This window comes from Ascaphus truei, chromosome 5, assembly GCF_040206685.1.
Source record: "Ascaphus truei isolate aAscTru1 chromosome 5, aAscTru1.hap1, whole genome shotgun sequence".
Taxonomy (NCBI): domain Eukaryota; kingdom Metazoa; phylum Chordata; class Amphibia; order Anura; family Ascaphidae; genus Ascaphus; species Ascaphus truei.
This window is the reverse complement of record NC_134487.1, coordinates 304893372-304910023: the sequence shown is the minus strand read 5'-3', so window position 1 is coordinate 304910023 and position 16652 is coordinate 304893372. Positions and strand designations below refer to the sequence as shown.

The 16652-nt window shown below is 41.5% G+C and overlaps 1 protein-coding gene across 12 annotated transcripts in view; it reads right to left on the bottom strand.

Annotated features, from left to right (window-relative positions):
- Positions 1-16652, bottom strand: part of EPS8 (EGFR pathway substrate 8, signaling adaptor) — a 134275-nt gene that overhangs the window by 40057 nt on the left and 77566 nt on the right. For 11 of the 12 annotated variants that reach the window (XM_075603019.1, XM_075603020.1, XM_075603013.1 and 8 more), the window contains 3 exons: positions 14198-14248; positions 3340-3407; positions 1341-1502 (listed from right to left, as the gene is read on the bottom strand). In XM_075603019.1, the coding sequence (XP_075459134.1) occupies positions 1341-1502; positions 3340-3407; positions 14198-14248 (281 nt within the window). The remainder of the gene's footprint in view (positions 1-1340; positions 1503-3339; positions 3408-14197; positions 14249-16652) is intronic. The other variant, XM_075603016.1, reaches the window with a different exon arrangement.

The window sequence follows — 16652 nt, the reverse complement described above, 5'->3', positions numbered from 1 at the left end:
TTCCCTAGCAATCCCTGCTCGCTGGCACGCCCTGAAACTCATTCCCTAGCAATCCCTGCTCGCTGGCACGACCTGAAACTCATTAACTAGCAATCCCTGCTCGCTGGCACGCCCAGAAACTCATTCCCTAGCAATCCCTGCTCGCTGGCACGCCCAGAAACTCATTCCCTAGCAATTCCTGCTCGCTGGCACCCCTGGAAAGGTAAAAACACAAACATTCTTTGTCGCATAATTACAGGTAATGCTTTAATAACAGTTGGGTCCAAGAGTTGACACTCCTGAACCCCAACACATGGATCAGAGGTAACCAATCAGGCTTAAACTTTATTAGGGAGCCTGGTTACCTCTTCACCGTCACAAAGTGTGTGTTGTTCTGTTGTATATAGTTGTGGACGACTTTTTTCCAATAAATTAACTTGATAAACTCTTGTTTTTCCGTCTGGCGAATAGATTCCGGGTGTGTTAGTCCCGTCTCCGGTGACAATGGCTTCGCTCTTTTGTTCCTTGGTTAACTAGACAATTATAATATCTTCCATAAGAGGCATTGCCAAAGTACAGTATATACATCCTCTATATCAACAACTGGGCAGCATTGTCATTAGATACAAGGTATTAGTCACTCGTCGCATGAAGAGATCAATGGGCATGTTGACTTTTCGCTTTCTCCGCTTAGAACTGAATGTACGTTTAAACATGCAGCCTTCTTAGGCAAATAGGGTTGGAGCTAAATTGTTGACAATATCAGACCACCCACAAGGAAACCCTACTATGCAAGTGCCTGCAATCATTTCTTCATCACATTGTATTGCAAACGCTCATTCCTCATGAATACATCGGACAATATTCTGAAATTGGATAAATATGCTCTCGTATGGCACATGTATGACCTTTCAAATAGCTTGGTATGTAAAAGACCAAAAGATTGTGTTTCAATTAAAGTCTATTAGTAAAACATCTAAATAAAGGATTTGTATTATTGCAGAAATGTTTTTTATTGATAAATTACTATATGGTCAGTAAATTGACTGATTAGAGCTTGTACAGGATTTTATTTTACAATCCGAGTGTACCCCCAGCAAAAACAAAAAATGTCAGTTCATTATGCCATCCTAAAACGTAAGAAAGTTATTTATTGTAACCCTATAACCCCTATGTAGAGCCATTTTAAATGTATAACAAAGGTGTGAAATAAAGAAGGACAATGCATTTCAAGACTGCACTATATAAACTAGTAAAATCTGATGAGCGAAACCACCTTATTGCATTATATACTGTATTCCAACGTCTATTAAATGTAAAAATGGGTGCTACCAATGAAGCTAGCACAAATAATAGATTACCTTCGATGCCCCGTCGGACAGACTAACACCTTTGTCATCCACTTGAAGAATCATGTCTTGGGTCCAGACTTTTCCTTTGGCATCAAGTAACTTTAGTTTTCGGATTCCATCGTCTACCGTTAACATTGCATCTTTCCGGTCCAACACAAAAGTGGTCAAGTGCTAAACAGCACAGACATTGGATATGTACAGTATGTTAGTATTTAGTTAACCGACATTGTTAAAATGTATTTAGAATGTAGCGTCATTTTTTTCTATATTTTACAAGCTTGCTTCTTGGTCAGGATCATAAAACAAAGCTGTAAGTAAATTATCTATGAATTTTCTATCTTTTTATAGCCCCTTTAAAAAAAAAAAAGTGCCAAGGACTTTCCACCACAGACAATCAACACTTAAATCAACCTATGTTTATTGCGTTGGGTTCGGTTATTGTAATTAAAGTATATTTAGAATTTTGAACTAGTATCATCTTAACAAAAAGGAATTTGAAAAGAATGCAAATGGTGCTTTGTACCCGACATAGGAGTGAGAGAAAGGGTATAGTGGCACTCCTAATACCTCCAAAAAAACTACAACCTCAAATCTACAATAGTATTTGTTTATACCTTCACAATTCTTTATTGAACATAACTTATTCAAAAAGTCTACATTTAGGTCCAGCCAAACAGTGCCATTTACACCCTGTGGGTTACTCTTAATTGGAATAGGTGTGTCCCCATACATTTACATGGTATCACTTCAAACAAAGGCATGACTTTTTCCTGTAACCATGTAACCCAATGGTGTTTTGGCTTCAGACCAACACGCGTTTCGCCTCCATCTTAACAGCACTTCACCTGGAAAAATGCATGCCAATATTTGACGTTCTACCATGTAAAAGGTGTGTGGACAGGCTTATTCCAAATAAGAGTATCCTACAGGAAGGCAAAAAATTAGCATGAAAGATGCTGCGGCCGTGATGAGAACGCGTGAGCAAGGAAATGATGCTGGCACTGCTCGCGTGGTATCAAGGCAACAGATACCGGATATCAAGAGATACTTGTGAACCAGTGACTTCTGAGAGGAGTATGACTGTACAAGAAGAATGCTGCAGCAAATTAAGTGATGAATAGGGCTGGTCCTATCTTCTGGTGCCAGTCGTGAGAGATACTTATCCATTCGAACAGGCAAGGTATATGTAAAAGTGGGGAGCTCCGTTACAGTGGTGATAAATCCCAAAGGCTACAAAATAGAAGTACCAATTGCCACTTGTGTGTGCGGGTATAAAAAGATCATGACTGACTAGTAACACCTCTAAATAGAGACATTGTATTGTGGTGTTTGAATATTGATGAGTAGCTTACTGGGACCAGGTGGCACTATTTGGCTGGACCAAAATGTAGACTTTGGCAAGATCATTTGCACACTTAAACAATTGTGTACCAGATGCTCTGCGATTGTGAACAGAGACTATATTAATGTATTTATAGAGGGTAACTTAAAATGTATATAAATGTCTAGTGATTGTCCAAATGTGTAAGGAGTTGGTGCAATTAAAAGTAACTAATATGGCGGCTCACATTTCTATCAATTTGAATGCGTATTATAGGGAACTGGAACCAGCAGTATTTATCTAGGTATTTTTAAATCAGTTATAAGCTCAATAAAAAAGGTATAAACAAATACTATTGTAGATTGAGGTTATAGTTTATAGGTTTTTTTTAGGAGATACTGGGAGTGTTCGAATACGCTTTTCTCTCTTTTACCCATACTGTATGTTGAATATTTTCAGAGTGGGAGCACGGCCTTTACATTTTAAAGTTATTTACCCAAATTTACATGTATACTGGTTTGTAGCAGACGCTACAAACTTATGCTTTCATTTTTGGTAACAATAAAGTTACTGAATATTACATAACAAAAGTTTAAATAGCGCAAAAACAAAAAGCAAACAGAGGTCGTGCAGCAAAAATATTACCCACAAACAAGCAACCTGTTACAAACGGCAAACATACATTACCTCCACATGATACTGAGAGGTTTCCGATATGCTGCTGACGCTATCACGGGAATAACCTTTCCTTTGCTCTGTTAGAGAAAGAAAAGACACTATTTCAATGTGCACGGTGTAAAGGGTGTAACATCAGCCTTTCCACAAAACAAAACGTCGAAAAAGAAAGTAGTTGGTCAAAAACTGGAAACCAATGGATGAATCATAAAGGGCACATTATAGCACAACTACGAAAATAGCGATACCCCAACTGGAAATCATATTTCAAATGCAGAATATCCCATCAGTGATCTCAGAATTCAGATCCTCAAAGGAAAAGTTAAAGTCTATTTATAGATGCGTTCCCATGTAAAATCAGACATGCTTTTTGAAGACTTTACCACTCTAACTGACTTCCCAAGCAAAATGAATAGCAAAAATAAATAAATAATGTTGGGCAATTAATAACAAGCTGAATATTTTAGGGGCTTCTGAATGGGGAATTATGTTATGTAACTGGAGGCTTTTTTTAACCCTTATCCCACCATGTTCTTAACAGAGCCAATAAAGATCAGGAGAGGAGGAGAAAGAACTCTGGCTGTGCAAACCTGCTGAATACAGTGAGGGACATCAGCAAGTAGCCACAGAAATGTGCCCTCAGCATAGAACCCCATGGAATACTGATAGGAGGTGGAGATATTGAATGTGGAATACAAGGTCTCCCGTTATGCGGACTATCTGCTTTTGACTCTCTGGCAACCTCTGGTCTCTGGGAGAGTTTACAGAACGTCTGTTCAGTATTATGCTGCGCTTATAGTGCCGGCGACCCGACGTCGCAGCAAAACAAATGTATTGCCGATGTCGTGTGCGCCAATAGTAGAAGCGACAGCACTAAGCGCAGCCTTAGAATTAACCAGGCAAATTTGGAGGGGTCAAGTAGAGGTCTTTCTGAAATCGGTCCTTATGCTACTGAAATTACATTTCCCCTGGCAGGACCCCAGTGTATTATTTACATAAACCCAAGATATGACTCCCTTTATGATACAAACTTGCCAGATAAGCTTAGGCAGTCTATCAAGGGCTTGGAGGAATTAAATATCTACAGTATCTCCTAGAAAAAAAGTATGTATGTTTCAAGATGACCCTCGTCCCCATGTAGCTCTACTTATTTCAGTCTCTCTCAGTCACTGTCCCCAAGAGCATCTTTGAGCTAATGCAGAAACAACTCTATAAATGCATATGGGGCACATTAAAGGCCTTCTTGTCATAGTTACATAGTTGATGAGGTTGAAAAAAGACATACGTCCATCAAGTTCAACCTATACTAAACTGATACTTTGTACTATATGTATACTTATTTATTGATCTAGAGGAAGACGAAACAAAAAAAAAACATGGTCATATCGAATGAAATCTCATAAGGGGAAAAATAAATTCCTTCCCGACTCCAAGAATTGGCAATCGGATTACTTCCCATGTTTACTAATTTGGTATATCCCTGTATAACTTTCCTTTCTAAAAAGATATCCAACTTTTTTTTGAACAAATCTATTGTATCTGCCATCACAGTCTCCATGGGTAATGAATTACACATTTAACTGCCCTTACTGTAGAGAACCATTTCCTTTGTTGCTGGTGAAATCTCCTTTCCTCCAACCTTAAGGGATGCCCCCGAGTCCTTTGTACTGCCCGTGGGATGAATAGTTCTTTTGAAAGCTCCTTGTATTGCCCCCGAATATATTTGTATATAGTTATCATATCCCCTCTTAGACTCCTCTTTTCTAATTTAAATAAATCTAATTTAGCTAGCCTCTCCTCATAAATTAGACTGTCCATTCCCTTTATTAATTTGGTGGCTCTTCTCTGCACTCTCTCTAGTTCCATAATTTATTATTTTCTAAGGAGTGGTGCCCAAAAGTGTACTCCATACTCAAGGTGTGGTCTTACTAATGCTTTGTAAAGGGGCATAATTATGTTTACTTCCCTTCCATCCATTGCCCGTTTGATGCAAGATAAGATCTTGTTTGCCTTTGCAGCTACTGCATGACTTTGGGCACTATTGCCAAGTCTGCTGTCTACAAGCACTCCTAAATCCTTCTCCATCAAGGATTCCCACAATTTATCCCCATTTAATTTGTAAGTCGCCTGTTTATTCTTGCTTCCCAAATGCATTACCTTACATTTATCTGTATTAAACCTCATCTGCTATTTACCTGCCCAAGTTTCCAGTCTCTCCAAGTCCTTCTGGAGAGAAATGACATCCTGCTCTGATTCTACTACCTTACACAATTCAGTATCAGCAAAGATGGAGACTTTGCTCTCGATGCCAACCTCAAGGTCATTAATAAACAAGTTAAAAAGCAGGAGCCCCAGTACCGATCCCTGAGGTACTCCACTCACGATCTTACCCCAACCTGAAAAAGATCCATTTATGACAACCTGCTGTTGTCTATCCTTCAACCAGGTTTTCAATCCAGGTGCATATATTTTTACTGAGTACAATTTGCATTATTTTGTACACCAACCTTTTTGTGTGGAACCGTATCAAAAGCCTTTGCAAAATCCAAGCAGACCACATCAACTGCATTACCTTGGTCTAAATTCATATTTGCCTCCTCAAAGAAACAAATAAGGCTAGTTTGGCATGATGTATCCTTCATAAATCCATGCTGACTGTTACTAATAATTTTGTTTTCAATTAGGTATTCCGGAATATTATCCCGTATTAAACCTTCAAGTAGTTTCCCCACTATTAAAGTCAGGTTTACAGGTCTGTAATTTCCCGGTTGTGATCTAGCCCCCTTTTAAAAATAGGCACCACATCTGCTTTACGCCAATCTTGTGGTACGGAGCCTGTGGAAATGGAGTCCTTGAATATTAAATGTAATGGTTTGGTTATTACTGAAATTAACTCCTTGAGAACTCTTGGATGTATGCCATCGGGGCCAGGTGCCTTGTTTACTTTAATTTTTACAAGCCGCCTATGAACTTCTTCCGCCTATGTGTGACGATGGAGAGGATTTGGCCCGAGATTAACGGGGTTACCCCCCAATTGGCCACCCTTTAACCTCGCCAGGGAAACAAGGGGTTAACTGGGCTGAGGCCCAGAAATGTGATTTAACCCTTGTTATAACATGAAAATGCTTATTCCCCTGTTCCCCCATGTTTTATTGTTTCTGGATCAGTGTCTGCATACCACACACACTGGGACTTAAGGGGTTAATAAGCTACAGTTTAAGAAAATACCACTGTATTGTGTCTTTTCAGGAAATCTGGACTTCAAAAGGCTTAATTGAAGTTGAATGTGAAAAGCAGAAGGTTTTTTTTTAGTGTACAGTATGTTAATACTGTACCTGTTTGCAGGAAGCTAGAGTGGGGGTGAGCATTATAACTCACACTTACAAAGGCCTCTGATTCAGGAGGTCTGGGCCTTAGGTGTGACACATAGCACCAGTGACCAAAAGGTAACTGCCCTAATTGTTTATGCGGGAGGCAGGGACCAAGAAACGGAGTGTTTGTTCTTCACACTTACAATGGAAGCCAAAAGCCTGCTTCAAAGGGGTTATTGAAGGGGGCAAGGGTGGTGCTACCCCAAGCAGGAAATCAGAATGAGTGACCTTATTAAATATAAGAATATTATGAGATGTCCTTGGCTGAACATGCTAAGAGTTACCTATGTGTATTCGTGACACCCAGGGGGGCTGGGGAGTCTAATCACTGTATCCCTAGCAGCTACTAAAGGCCAGATATTAATATCTCTCTTAATGTTAATATTATACTGTAATGTTTGGTCTCTCTGGAAGCGTCAGGTGTGACGGAATGTATTAATATGTCTCACCTGCCTGTACGTATTACTGAACTGCAGTTATGAAGTGATTTGCAGTAAATATGAAATTTTGGTTGAGTTCTGAGAAACTGCAAACCCCCTGCTATGGCAATAAGCAGGAAGGCTAGAATTTACATAGCCTGGTCATCAACGGCTAAATTGCTAATTGTTTATGCTTGGCCCAACTGACCAAAGGAACTAACCAGTTTAAGTGTGACATTTCACACTGAACCCTGGAAGTCCAAAATTAGCTTCAAGAGCTTCAAAAGGACTTTTGCTAGACGGTTCGGCGCCGTGATTGGGAGGGAAGGGTTAAAATGATATACAAGTCAGAGCCACCCTTTTACCCATTGTCTTCATGTGTTCATTGTCTTCATGCCTGCATGTCATCAGGCCTGTTGTGCTATACCATCTTGATTGCTGAGAAGAAATGCCATGCAATGTCTTGGGCTGATTGCTGTATGAAACTGCCAGTCCAGATGGGACTGTTTTCATCATTTTCATCTTTTAAGTAAGTGTCTATATTTTGCTGTTATTTGTACATTTTTGTGTGTTCACCTTTATCAAGGAATAAATTATATTTTTATCATATCTAAGTCTCGTCCCAGTTCAAACCCAGGTATATATATATTTATATATATTTTTGGTGTAAATTACAGCCTGTCATAAGCTACCGTGACACTATGAACCAATTGTTCATTAATATGGAGGTTGTGGCTTCCTCCTGCGGCACTACTATTGAACTTGATTCTTCCCTGGTAAACACAGAGGCAAAGAATTTGTTTAATACCTCTGTTTTTTCTTTATCTCCAATAATCTGCCTGCCCCTCTCACACTGAAAGGGCCCTATATTTTCTTTTCTCATTTTGTTGTTATTAAAAAGGTACTTAAAGAACTTTTTAGGGTGATCTTACTTTCTATTGCAATCTTTTTTTCATTATCCATTTTTACTAATTTGATTGCCCTTTTGCAATTTTTGTTACATTCCTTATAATTCTGATACAATGTCTCCGTCCCTTCTGACTTAAAGAATCTAAACGCCTTCCTCCATTGCTAATTTATATTCACAAGGTCTCTACATTTTCATAAACATCTTCCTTTATTATAGGTTTTAGATCCGGTTTAACATATAAACATACTCCTCCTCCTCTTCTATTTGCTCAATCATTCTGAAATATGGAATAACCCTCTAAATTAACAGGCCAATCATGAGTTTCATCCCACCATGTTTCAGTAATGCCTATGATATCATACTGCTCCCTTGCAGCTATTAATTCAAGTTTCCCCATTTTATCTGTCAGGCTTCTTACATTAGCAAGCATGCATTTAAGTTTTTTTCAGCCTGTACTATTATCTTATCTGCTCCTTCCTTTCTGCGCCAACTTGGTTTAGTCTTTAGAAGTTTTCTAGTATTATCTGTATTTACTATGGGTGTCTCACTGCTTGTCAAACTCGCCCTTGCCCCCATTCTACCTCCATAACCCCTCGTTTCCTAATCTATTCTATTTAGTTTATCAGTTTAATTCCCCTCCACCCTCCATCCTAGTTTAAAATCTCCAACCTTTTTAACATTCTCCCCCCTAGCACAGAAGATCCCTCTTCATTGAGGTGCAATCCGTCCCAAGAATAAAGATGGCACCTCTCAGAAAAGGAGTCCCAGAGCACTAAAAACCCAAAACCCTCCTTCCTACACAACTTTCTTAGCCATGCATTAACCTCCCTAAGCTCAGAAAATACTACCTTGGAGGTTCTTGCCTTAAGCTTTTGGCCTAGATCCCAGAAATAATTATTTAGGACCCTCCATCTTTCCCTAACTTTGTCACTGGTGCCTACATGTACCAAGACTGCCAGGTCAATCCCAGACCCTCCAAACAATCTGTCTACCCGATCCACAATGTGCCAAACCCGAGCAACTGGGAGACAACAAACCGTTCGGTTCACGTGGTCATGGCAACAGATTGCCCTATCTACCTTCCTAATAATTGAGTCCCCTACCACCACCATCTGCCTTGGTATCTGACCATCCTGAGACCCCACTGTTCTGGAGGAACTATTCCCCTGGCTGCTAGAGGAATCAGTCTCCCCCAGCCTTGCCATTCCTGCCCTGACACTCCCAATATCTTCACTCAACATGGCAAATCTTTTGGGATGGGTCAGCTCAGAATTGGCCTGCCTCTCCCTATTGCCCCCTATTGTTATCGTAACAAATGCTATGGTGGATAAGGTTTGTCTTAATTTCATCACTATTATATAGCGGCACATTTAAGAAATATTTCATATACTGGCTTCATCCTCATTCTAGAAAGATTGTGTTGTAATTGAGTTTGTGGTGTTGTCAACTTTATGACATACTAATGCTACCTAAGACACCAAACACTCAAGAGTCAGAGATCTCATCAGTCTTTATGGGTCCTGCACATCTTTCCCGTCCCACAACCCCCATTGTTAGGATCAAGGCTTTTAACCCATGGGATGGTCCTGCTGGTTTTATTATTTTGGCGTAAACTTTGCATTTTCAGACTGGGCCATTTTTTCCTCTTCTTATAAACTTCCGAGTCCCTCCAGGAAAATGTTAATATACCAAACTCAGAAGGAAGGGTTCAAGAGCTTTTCACTTACTTAGAAAGGATGCTTTCCAATCCTGCATACTTAACCTCCCCCTCAATCATTCTCCAAATGTAAATATATGGATAAATGGGAAGCAGAGTTGGATAGGGACTTTGCAAAGGAGGAAAGGAGTTCCACCTGGATGGCCACCTCCAAGACCTGACTTGATTAGTCATGCTTACTAAAGAAAATGCCTAGAACATACTATATAGGCGACATCACAGATCGCAACGTCATGCCATGTTTATTTCCGCCTCTGTGTTGGAGAGGATGGGGGGGAGGAGGGGGTGCGGCGCACACGCTATAACGGGAACATATATCCTTGGACTCCAAATACTGGGCAACTTTTTTTCACCGTGCTCCAAACTGGTCACACATCTAGTGGCAGCAAGTGGGTAGAGATCTAGCCTTCTCACAACTGCCAAATGGCGAGCCAGAGTGTGGGACCTCAGGAATATGGAGAGACTCATAATAGAAATACACAGGATTAGGATGCGAGAATATTATACACGGTTTTATTGGTCTCACACACAAACTTTAAAAACAGACTATTTTATACCAGCTTCCTTTTTGGGATTTTTCCACAAGAATCTTTTTCTGTTTAGGATTTTGTTAATGTTATTAGAAGTAGAACATCTTTAGGCACCAGTACACTTAGCATGGTTTGTTCAAGTTAATAGGCTGTAAGGGGCCTTCCAGTGCCAGAAGCAATCTTATGGCAGCAGCCAGCTTAGCAGACATGGGCCTGGACCGTCACACACAATTATATGGAAGGTTATTCAAGTGCTCTACAATTCCATCCATATTAAGTGTATATACAGAGACTTTCTGCCTGTTTCTCAGCTAATGAAAAATCGTATATCACTTATTTTTACATTTAATGCGCGACACATCACTAAACCCCTTTAACCTCCCATACCCGGGTTTTTACATGGGAAATGTAAACAACGGTAGCAAGATTATGGCATACAAGTGTACGTGCTACAAAAATGGTAAGACCATTACCATCAAAACTGCGTCAAGTTGTGTAGTTCTTGACTGTCCTGGAACAGGATTGTTTCTCTGTATTTTTCCTGCTCTCAGGCTGCCAGCCCTCCCCAGCTAAAGTTAAATGTTTTCCCTGCTCTGAAGCAGCCAGAGCTGTGTATATTGCAACATAGTTGTTACAAGTAATCCCCTTTTACACAGCCTCTACTCAGTTGCCCTGGCAATCTCCCAATACACACAGTTTGAGATTGGTTTAGTCCTCCCCCCTTGCCTTATCTGCACATTGCTATGCCCCTTAGTGTGTTCCTGTCTGACAGGAAAGTGTGTTCTCTCTTTTCAACAAGCAGCCAAAGTGAGTAGACACTTCTTCCGCTGCTCCCTCAAAGGAAATCCTTTTTACCTTCCCCTCAGAGAAGCACTTCCACATAGCAGGATACCTTCCTCTCATAGGTTATTCTCCTGACAAGAGAAATCTGCTATTACAATCCACATATAGAACTTTTACATTTCTGTTAACTCCCCACAATAAAGTTGAAGAAAATAGAAGGACTTTGTGTGCTTTAAAAGGGGACGACATAGGCCAAGTCCATAGTGGATCCAGCCGGGCGGAAGCGCGCTGAGGCTGAGGGAAAGCGGGTGCTTTCCCTGGCCTTAGACCGCGCGCCGTCCGGGGGCGTGTCGGGGGGGGAGGGGAGGGGCTGTGACATCACGGAGCTGGTTTGCCCTCATTGGGCGAACCGCTCACGTGACCGGCCCTGTGCTCCGGCGAGCGCAGAAACTAAAGATTAGGTAAGACACACGCTTCTGCATGTGTGCAGAAGCGTGCGCGAACCCCTGCTAAAAGCCGCTCTCATTGCGGCTGCAGTTGCTCACTGCCGAGCAGCAGCGCGCCTCAGCACGGTGCCCGAGGCCTTAGGCAGAGTCCCCGCTGCCGCTGAGCACGCTCATGCTTGGAGAGCGCTCCAAGCATGAACGCCGGGTGTCCTTGCGGTTTGGGGTGGCGGGCATTGCAAGTAGTTGAGCGCGCTAGAAAGTAAGATTTTATTGTTTATCTAAGCGCCGAGCATGTGCCCGCGCACCGCGTGAGTGGGAACTTGCATATATCTATATATGTAAGTAACCGCGGCAAGGGCTGCCTGCTCAACGCTAGCGGGCCGCAGCCCTAAACTACATGGATTTACTCACATGCTACATATGAGCCTGGGTCCAGAATATTGACCGTTTATTAAAATCTATCATAACTACAAATTAAAATAAAAGGTAAAATAGAGCAATACTACTCACTTCTGCTGGACTAAAGGTTGGCACAATCTAAATCCTTAGTGTATATTTAAAAAAAACTAGTTTATAGGAAACATGGATTAACTTATTTTTTTAACTAGACTAAACAAACAGATTACTTAAGTACCATGTCTAGAGATGTAATAAAAAAGGGTCAAACTATTTCTTTCAATGCAAAAAAGCCACATCTAGTGATTTTATATATAAAATGTTACGCAATTCAGTTCTGTGCGCTATGCAAATTGTGTTGGCCAAACTTCCAAGATGACATAATCACAGACTACTCATTAACGTGCAAGATTACACATTTTCCGGAAAGTTGGCGCCAGATCCCTTTCCTCACTAAGGCAATCGAATTTAGGATTACTTGGTTACCTACCTCAAAAAAGAGGTAACGTTTATGCACAGATCATTCTTAATGAATACAGTGAAAACAGGCGATTAGAAATGTATCATATTTTAATAAATATGCCCATTAAAGGGCAGAACTTGGTATTCATCCTTTTGATCATATTTATGCTGTATTATACAAACACGCAGTGGCACTTGGCGACCAAGCCTTACAGCTTAAAAAAAAATCCACGCTGGTGAAAATGTATAATGCTAATACAGGCATACCCCGGTTTAAGGACACTCACGAGTAAGGACATATCGCCCAATAGGCAAACAGCAGCTCCCGCATGCACCTGTCAGCACGTCCTGAACAGCAATACCGGCTCCCTACCTGTACCGAAGCTGTGTGCAAGCGGGGAGACTATAGAGCCTGTTACACATGTATTATTTACATTAGTTATGCACGTATATAACGATTGCAGTACAGTACATGCATCAATAAGTGGGGAAAAGGTAGTGCTTCACTTTAAGTACATTTTCACTTTACATACATGCTCCGGTCCCATTGCGTACGTTAATGCGGGGTATGCCTGTACATGCTTTTGCCATATTAACGAAGCATTACTAAGCCATATTGCACTTTATAGACGATTCATTGTGGTGGGCTGTAAGGTACATTACCTCTTAGCCCCCGTGTGACTAAATTAAATATTTCCACACAGTACATTTAATATTTTTCTTAAATCTGATATGTTCTTGTAAAACGCGTCAGACTCAAACAAGCTGCATGCTTCAAAATCAAATGCAACATTAAATATATATTCGTCGTGCATCATAAATACCACAAGAAAAGAAAGAAACACTATAGGGTTAGTTTAACCCAGGGGCGCTCAACTCCAGTCCTCAAGCCTCCCCCAACAGGTCAGGTTTTCAGGATATCCCCGCTTCAGCACAGGTGGCTCTGTGATTATCTGTGATCTGTATCCACATCAGGACATGGAAAAAGGCTGGGTTCTCCCCATGTGTAAACAGGCTTACGTGCACGCTTTGCCATTGTATGGCCACAATTACAGCACCACTCTATTGTCCAACTTTAATTGAGCATCTGATGAAAGCTTCTCCAGGTCGTGGAAAGTTTGCGTTGGAATATTTTTCCAGGCGCTCTAAGAAGCTTCATCAGTTTCTATGAGCTGTGGTTACACTTCTGTTTGAAGGACAGTGGATCCAAATCATTTTGAAGCAAAACGATAATATTTTAATATCTAAACTATAATGCAGCTGTTAAAGATAAAAAATAAAACTGGCCTGTTTTGAAACTACTTTTAAAAAAAATGGCATTAAAAAAAACTGACTGAACTGAATGGCTGCTGAACTATTTGGTTTTCAAACTATTGTGAATCATCATCTAAAAACAAAACTAAAAGGTGCAGCTAATCTCGGCAGAAGAGAAACCGACATTGTGAGAAGTGGCGGCAGGTACAGTATGCAGGGTTCTCCCTGTACTAATGGAAGTGTTTATTGTCAAACCTCTACTTTTAAAATAAAATACCTTGAAATGATTGGCCTCATGCTGACAAGAAGCATGACATCAATTTCAAGTCCATTTGAAATATTTCCCCTTCATTTCTGTTACTAAGTAACAGGTAATTCAATGTCTAAAAAACATATTTATTGTAATACATTAAACGTTTGCAATCGACTTCAATAAGTCACAGGACTGGGCTGCAGATGTAAAAACGCCACACGCACACACAGCAACAGCAACCCAGCCTGCATGCAACAACATGGTGCATCTTAAAAGTACACACACACACACACACATAGGTTTAGTCCAATCTACTATTGGATTTCTACCTTTCTTTTTTTGTTTGGATGATGATCGGAAGAAGTAAATTCCTTCAGTTCCTATTAAAAGAAGGTAGCATTAAAACAAAAAAAAAAAAAAAGTCTGTAAAAGTAGCGCTAATGGTATCCAACAATGACACACACACACACACACACACACACACACACACACACACACACACACACACACACACACACACACACACACACACACACACACACACACACACACACACACACACACACACACACACACACACACACACACACACACACACACACACACACACACACACACACACACACACGCAAAGTAGTAGTGGGAGAATAAAGAAGATCTAGATTTAGTCTGCTCAGACAGGAGCAGTGATGAACAGATGGACCATTCCATTCTCCAGCACAGGACAGGACACAGAGCTCGGAACAAGCTTGGTCGGAGAGCACATCTCTTATGGATATCAAAGCAGTTTGGAAACGAAGAGCATATTGAAAGCAGAATAGGAAACAGCCCTCCCAAGGGCTGGAGGCGCACCCCATGCGTGTAGCATCCTTGGCGATGGTTCAGGTCGTAGTGACCTTTTCTCAAGCGTAGGGTTTGGGCAATATAATCACCACAATACCATTGCAAAATGTTAGCTTGACTTTGTTCGTAGGTGAAACTCATGGTGGCGGCGCGGGCGACCGTGCGCACTCCTGCAGCACCGGCGATCTGTGCACTTGGCTGCAGGAGATTGGGGAGGCGATGCGGGGGGTGTGGCAAACGCGTCACGAAGCTATTTCGCCATCATTGGCTTTTTCAGTTAAAACATTCATATTATGTAAGTACATTATGTGGATGAAGAACAGCGTCACTTCCATACAATTTTCCAGGTAAACCAGAAATAAAGAGAACCAATGTTAACAGTGATATACAGCAGAAATACACAATATACAGTGTCACGAAGGGCACACCTGTGAGCACTTGACTTGCATATGCGACAAGGGTTAATACACAAAGCTATCCAGCTGTCATTCATTTTCCTGCAGGGCTCATCAAATATGTAATATTTACCCACAATCCATCAAAATATATCTATCCATCTATCATCGCTTCCACCACCAAGGATAAAGAAAATGATCGAAAGGGTCCTTGGTCCGTTTACCAAGCAAAATATGGATTTAGCACAAAAATCTGTTATAGCAAAATGTGCCACGTTCCGTTAGAGCCAAAGACATACTTATTAGACTTAATATTACAAAAATAGTACACTGCTTAGATTGCAAAAAAAGGATTCTTACAAGAACATGCAATACAATAATAAATGCAGGCCGTGTCATCAAATAAACGGATAAAATAAACAGGCGTCCCTAGCGTACATCACCATGCGATTTGGGTTCTCTCAGGGTCTTCAGTGGAAGATAAGAGATTCCATGTGCCGGGCACAAGGCACTTCCTTAGTTACAATCTGACTTCACAACTTGCCAGGCCCCCTAGCTGCAGTGGAAGCAGTGTATGCTGGGAGATGGTGGTGAAAGGGCCGGCCTTAGGGTGAGGCGGTCTCCTCGAGTCCTGCACTCCCTCCTCTCGTCTGCGCCGGCAGGCATCCAACTGCCGCTCGACCGGAGGGGTGACCTGGAGGGGGCACGGAAAGCCTGGACCGGCGGGCCGCTTCTCACCGAGAGGTGTGCGGCTTTTTTTTATTTTTTTGCCGAGGGGCGGTGTTACTTTCTTCTGTAGCATCGCGTTGCCATGATGACAATCCTATGACGGCACATTGCCATGGCCACATTATGTACCCGTAACTTTTTCCCACGGAGGGTCCCGCTGTCAGCGTGCCGCCGCGTGTGCTCACACGTGGTATTTATTTGTGGTATGCTATACGGTGGAAGGTTGTCGTCACATTTTTTTTTTATCCACCATAACTTATTTAATGTGGGGTTGAAGCCTATTCCTGCTTCATATTGCAAAGCCGGTATCCAACCTTACACTGATGAGACCCAAAAGGTCAAAACAGTCGTCTCAGAGTAGGTTACTGGCTCTGCACTTCTTTAACTCAAGCTGTGCTGAAAAGCTGTCATAAGCTTATAGGGGTCTACGCTAAAAGGAGCAATCCAAGCCGTTTCTCCCCCTCCCCCCACCCCTTAATTTTTTTAATACAGGTCTGAAGCAGCCGGGGACCCTCTGCTTCCTGAGATACATCCGAAGGGGGCGCCGTTATCTCTGCCGTTTCCAGCTTCCTCATCACATGGGCCAATAGGAAGCGTCACTGGATGACATCACAGCTTCCTATTGGCCTGCTGAGCCCGAGAGCTTTGAAAAGCAGCCATTTAGTGGACCCTGAAGTGGCTTCCAGCACCCACTATGAAGGCAAGTTCTTATGGAAGCAGGGGGCCCACGGAGCTGAAATTAACGGGGTTCAGTTCCGGAGACTCTCCGCTTCAATTCTGTATTTTAAAAAAAATGGATTTGACACAAAAGTTGACA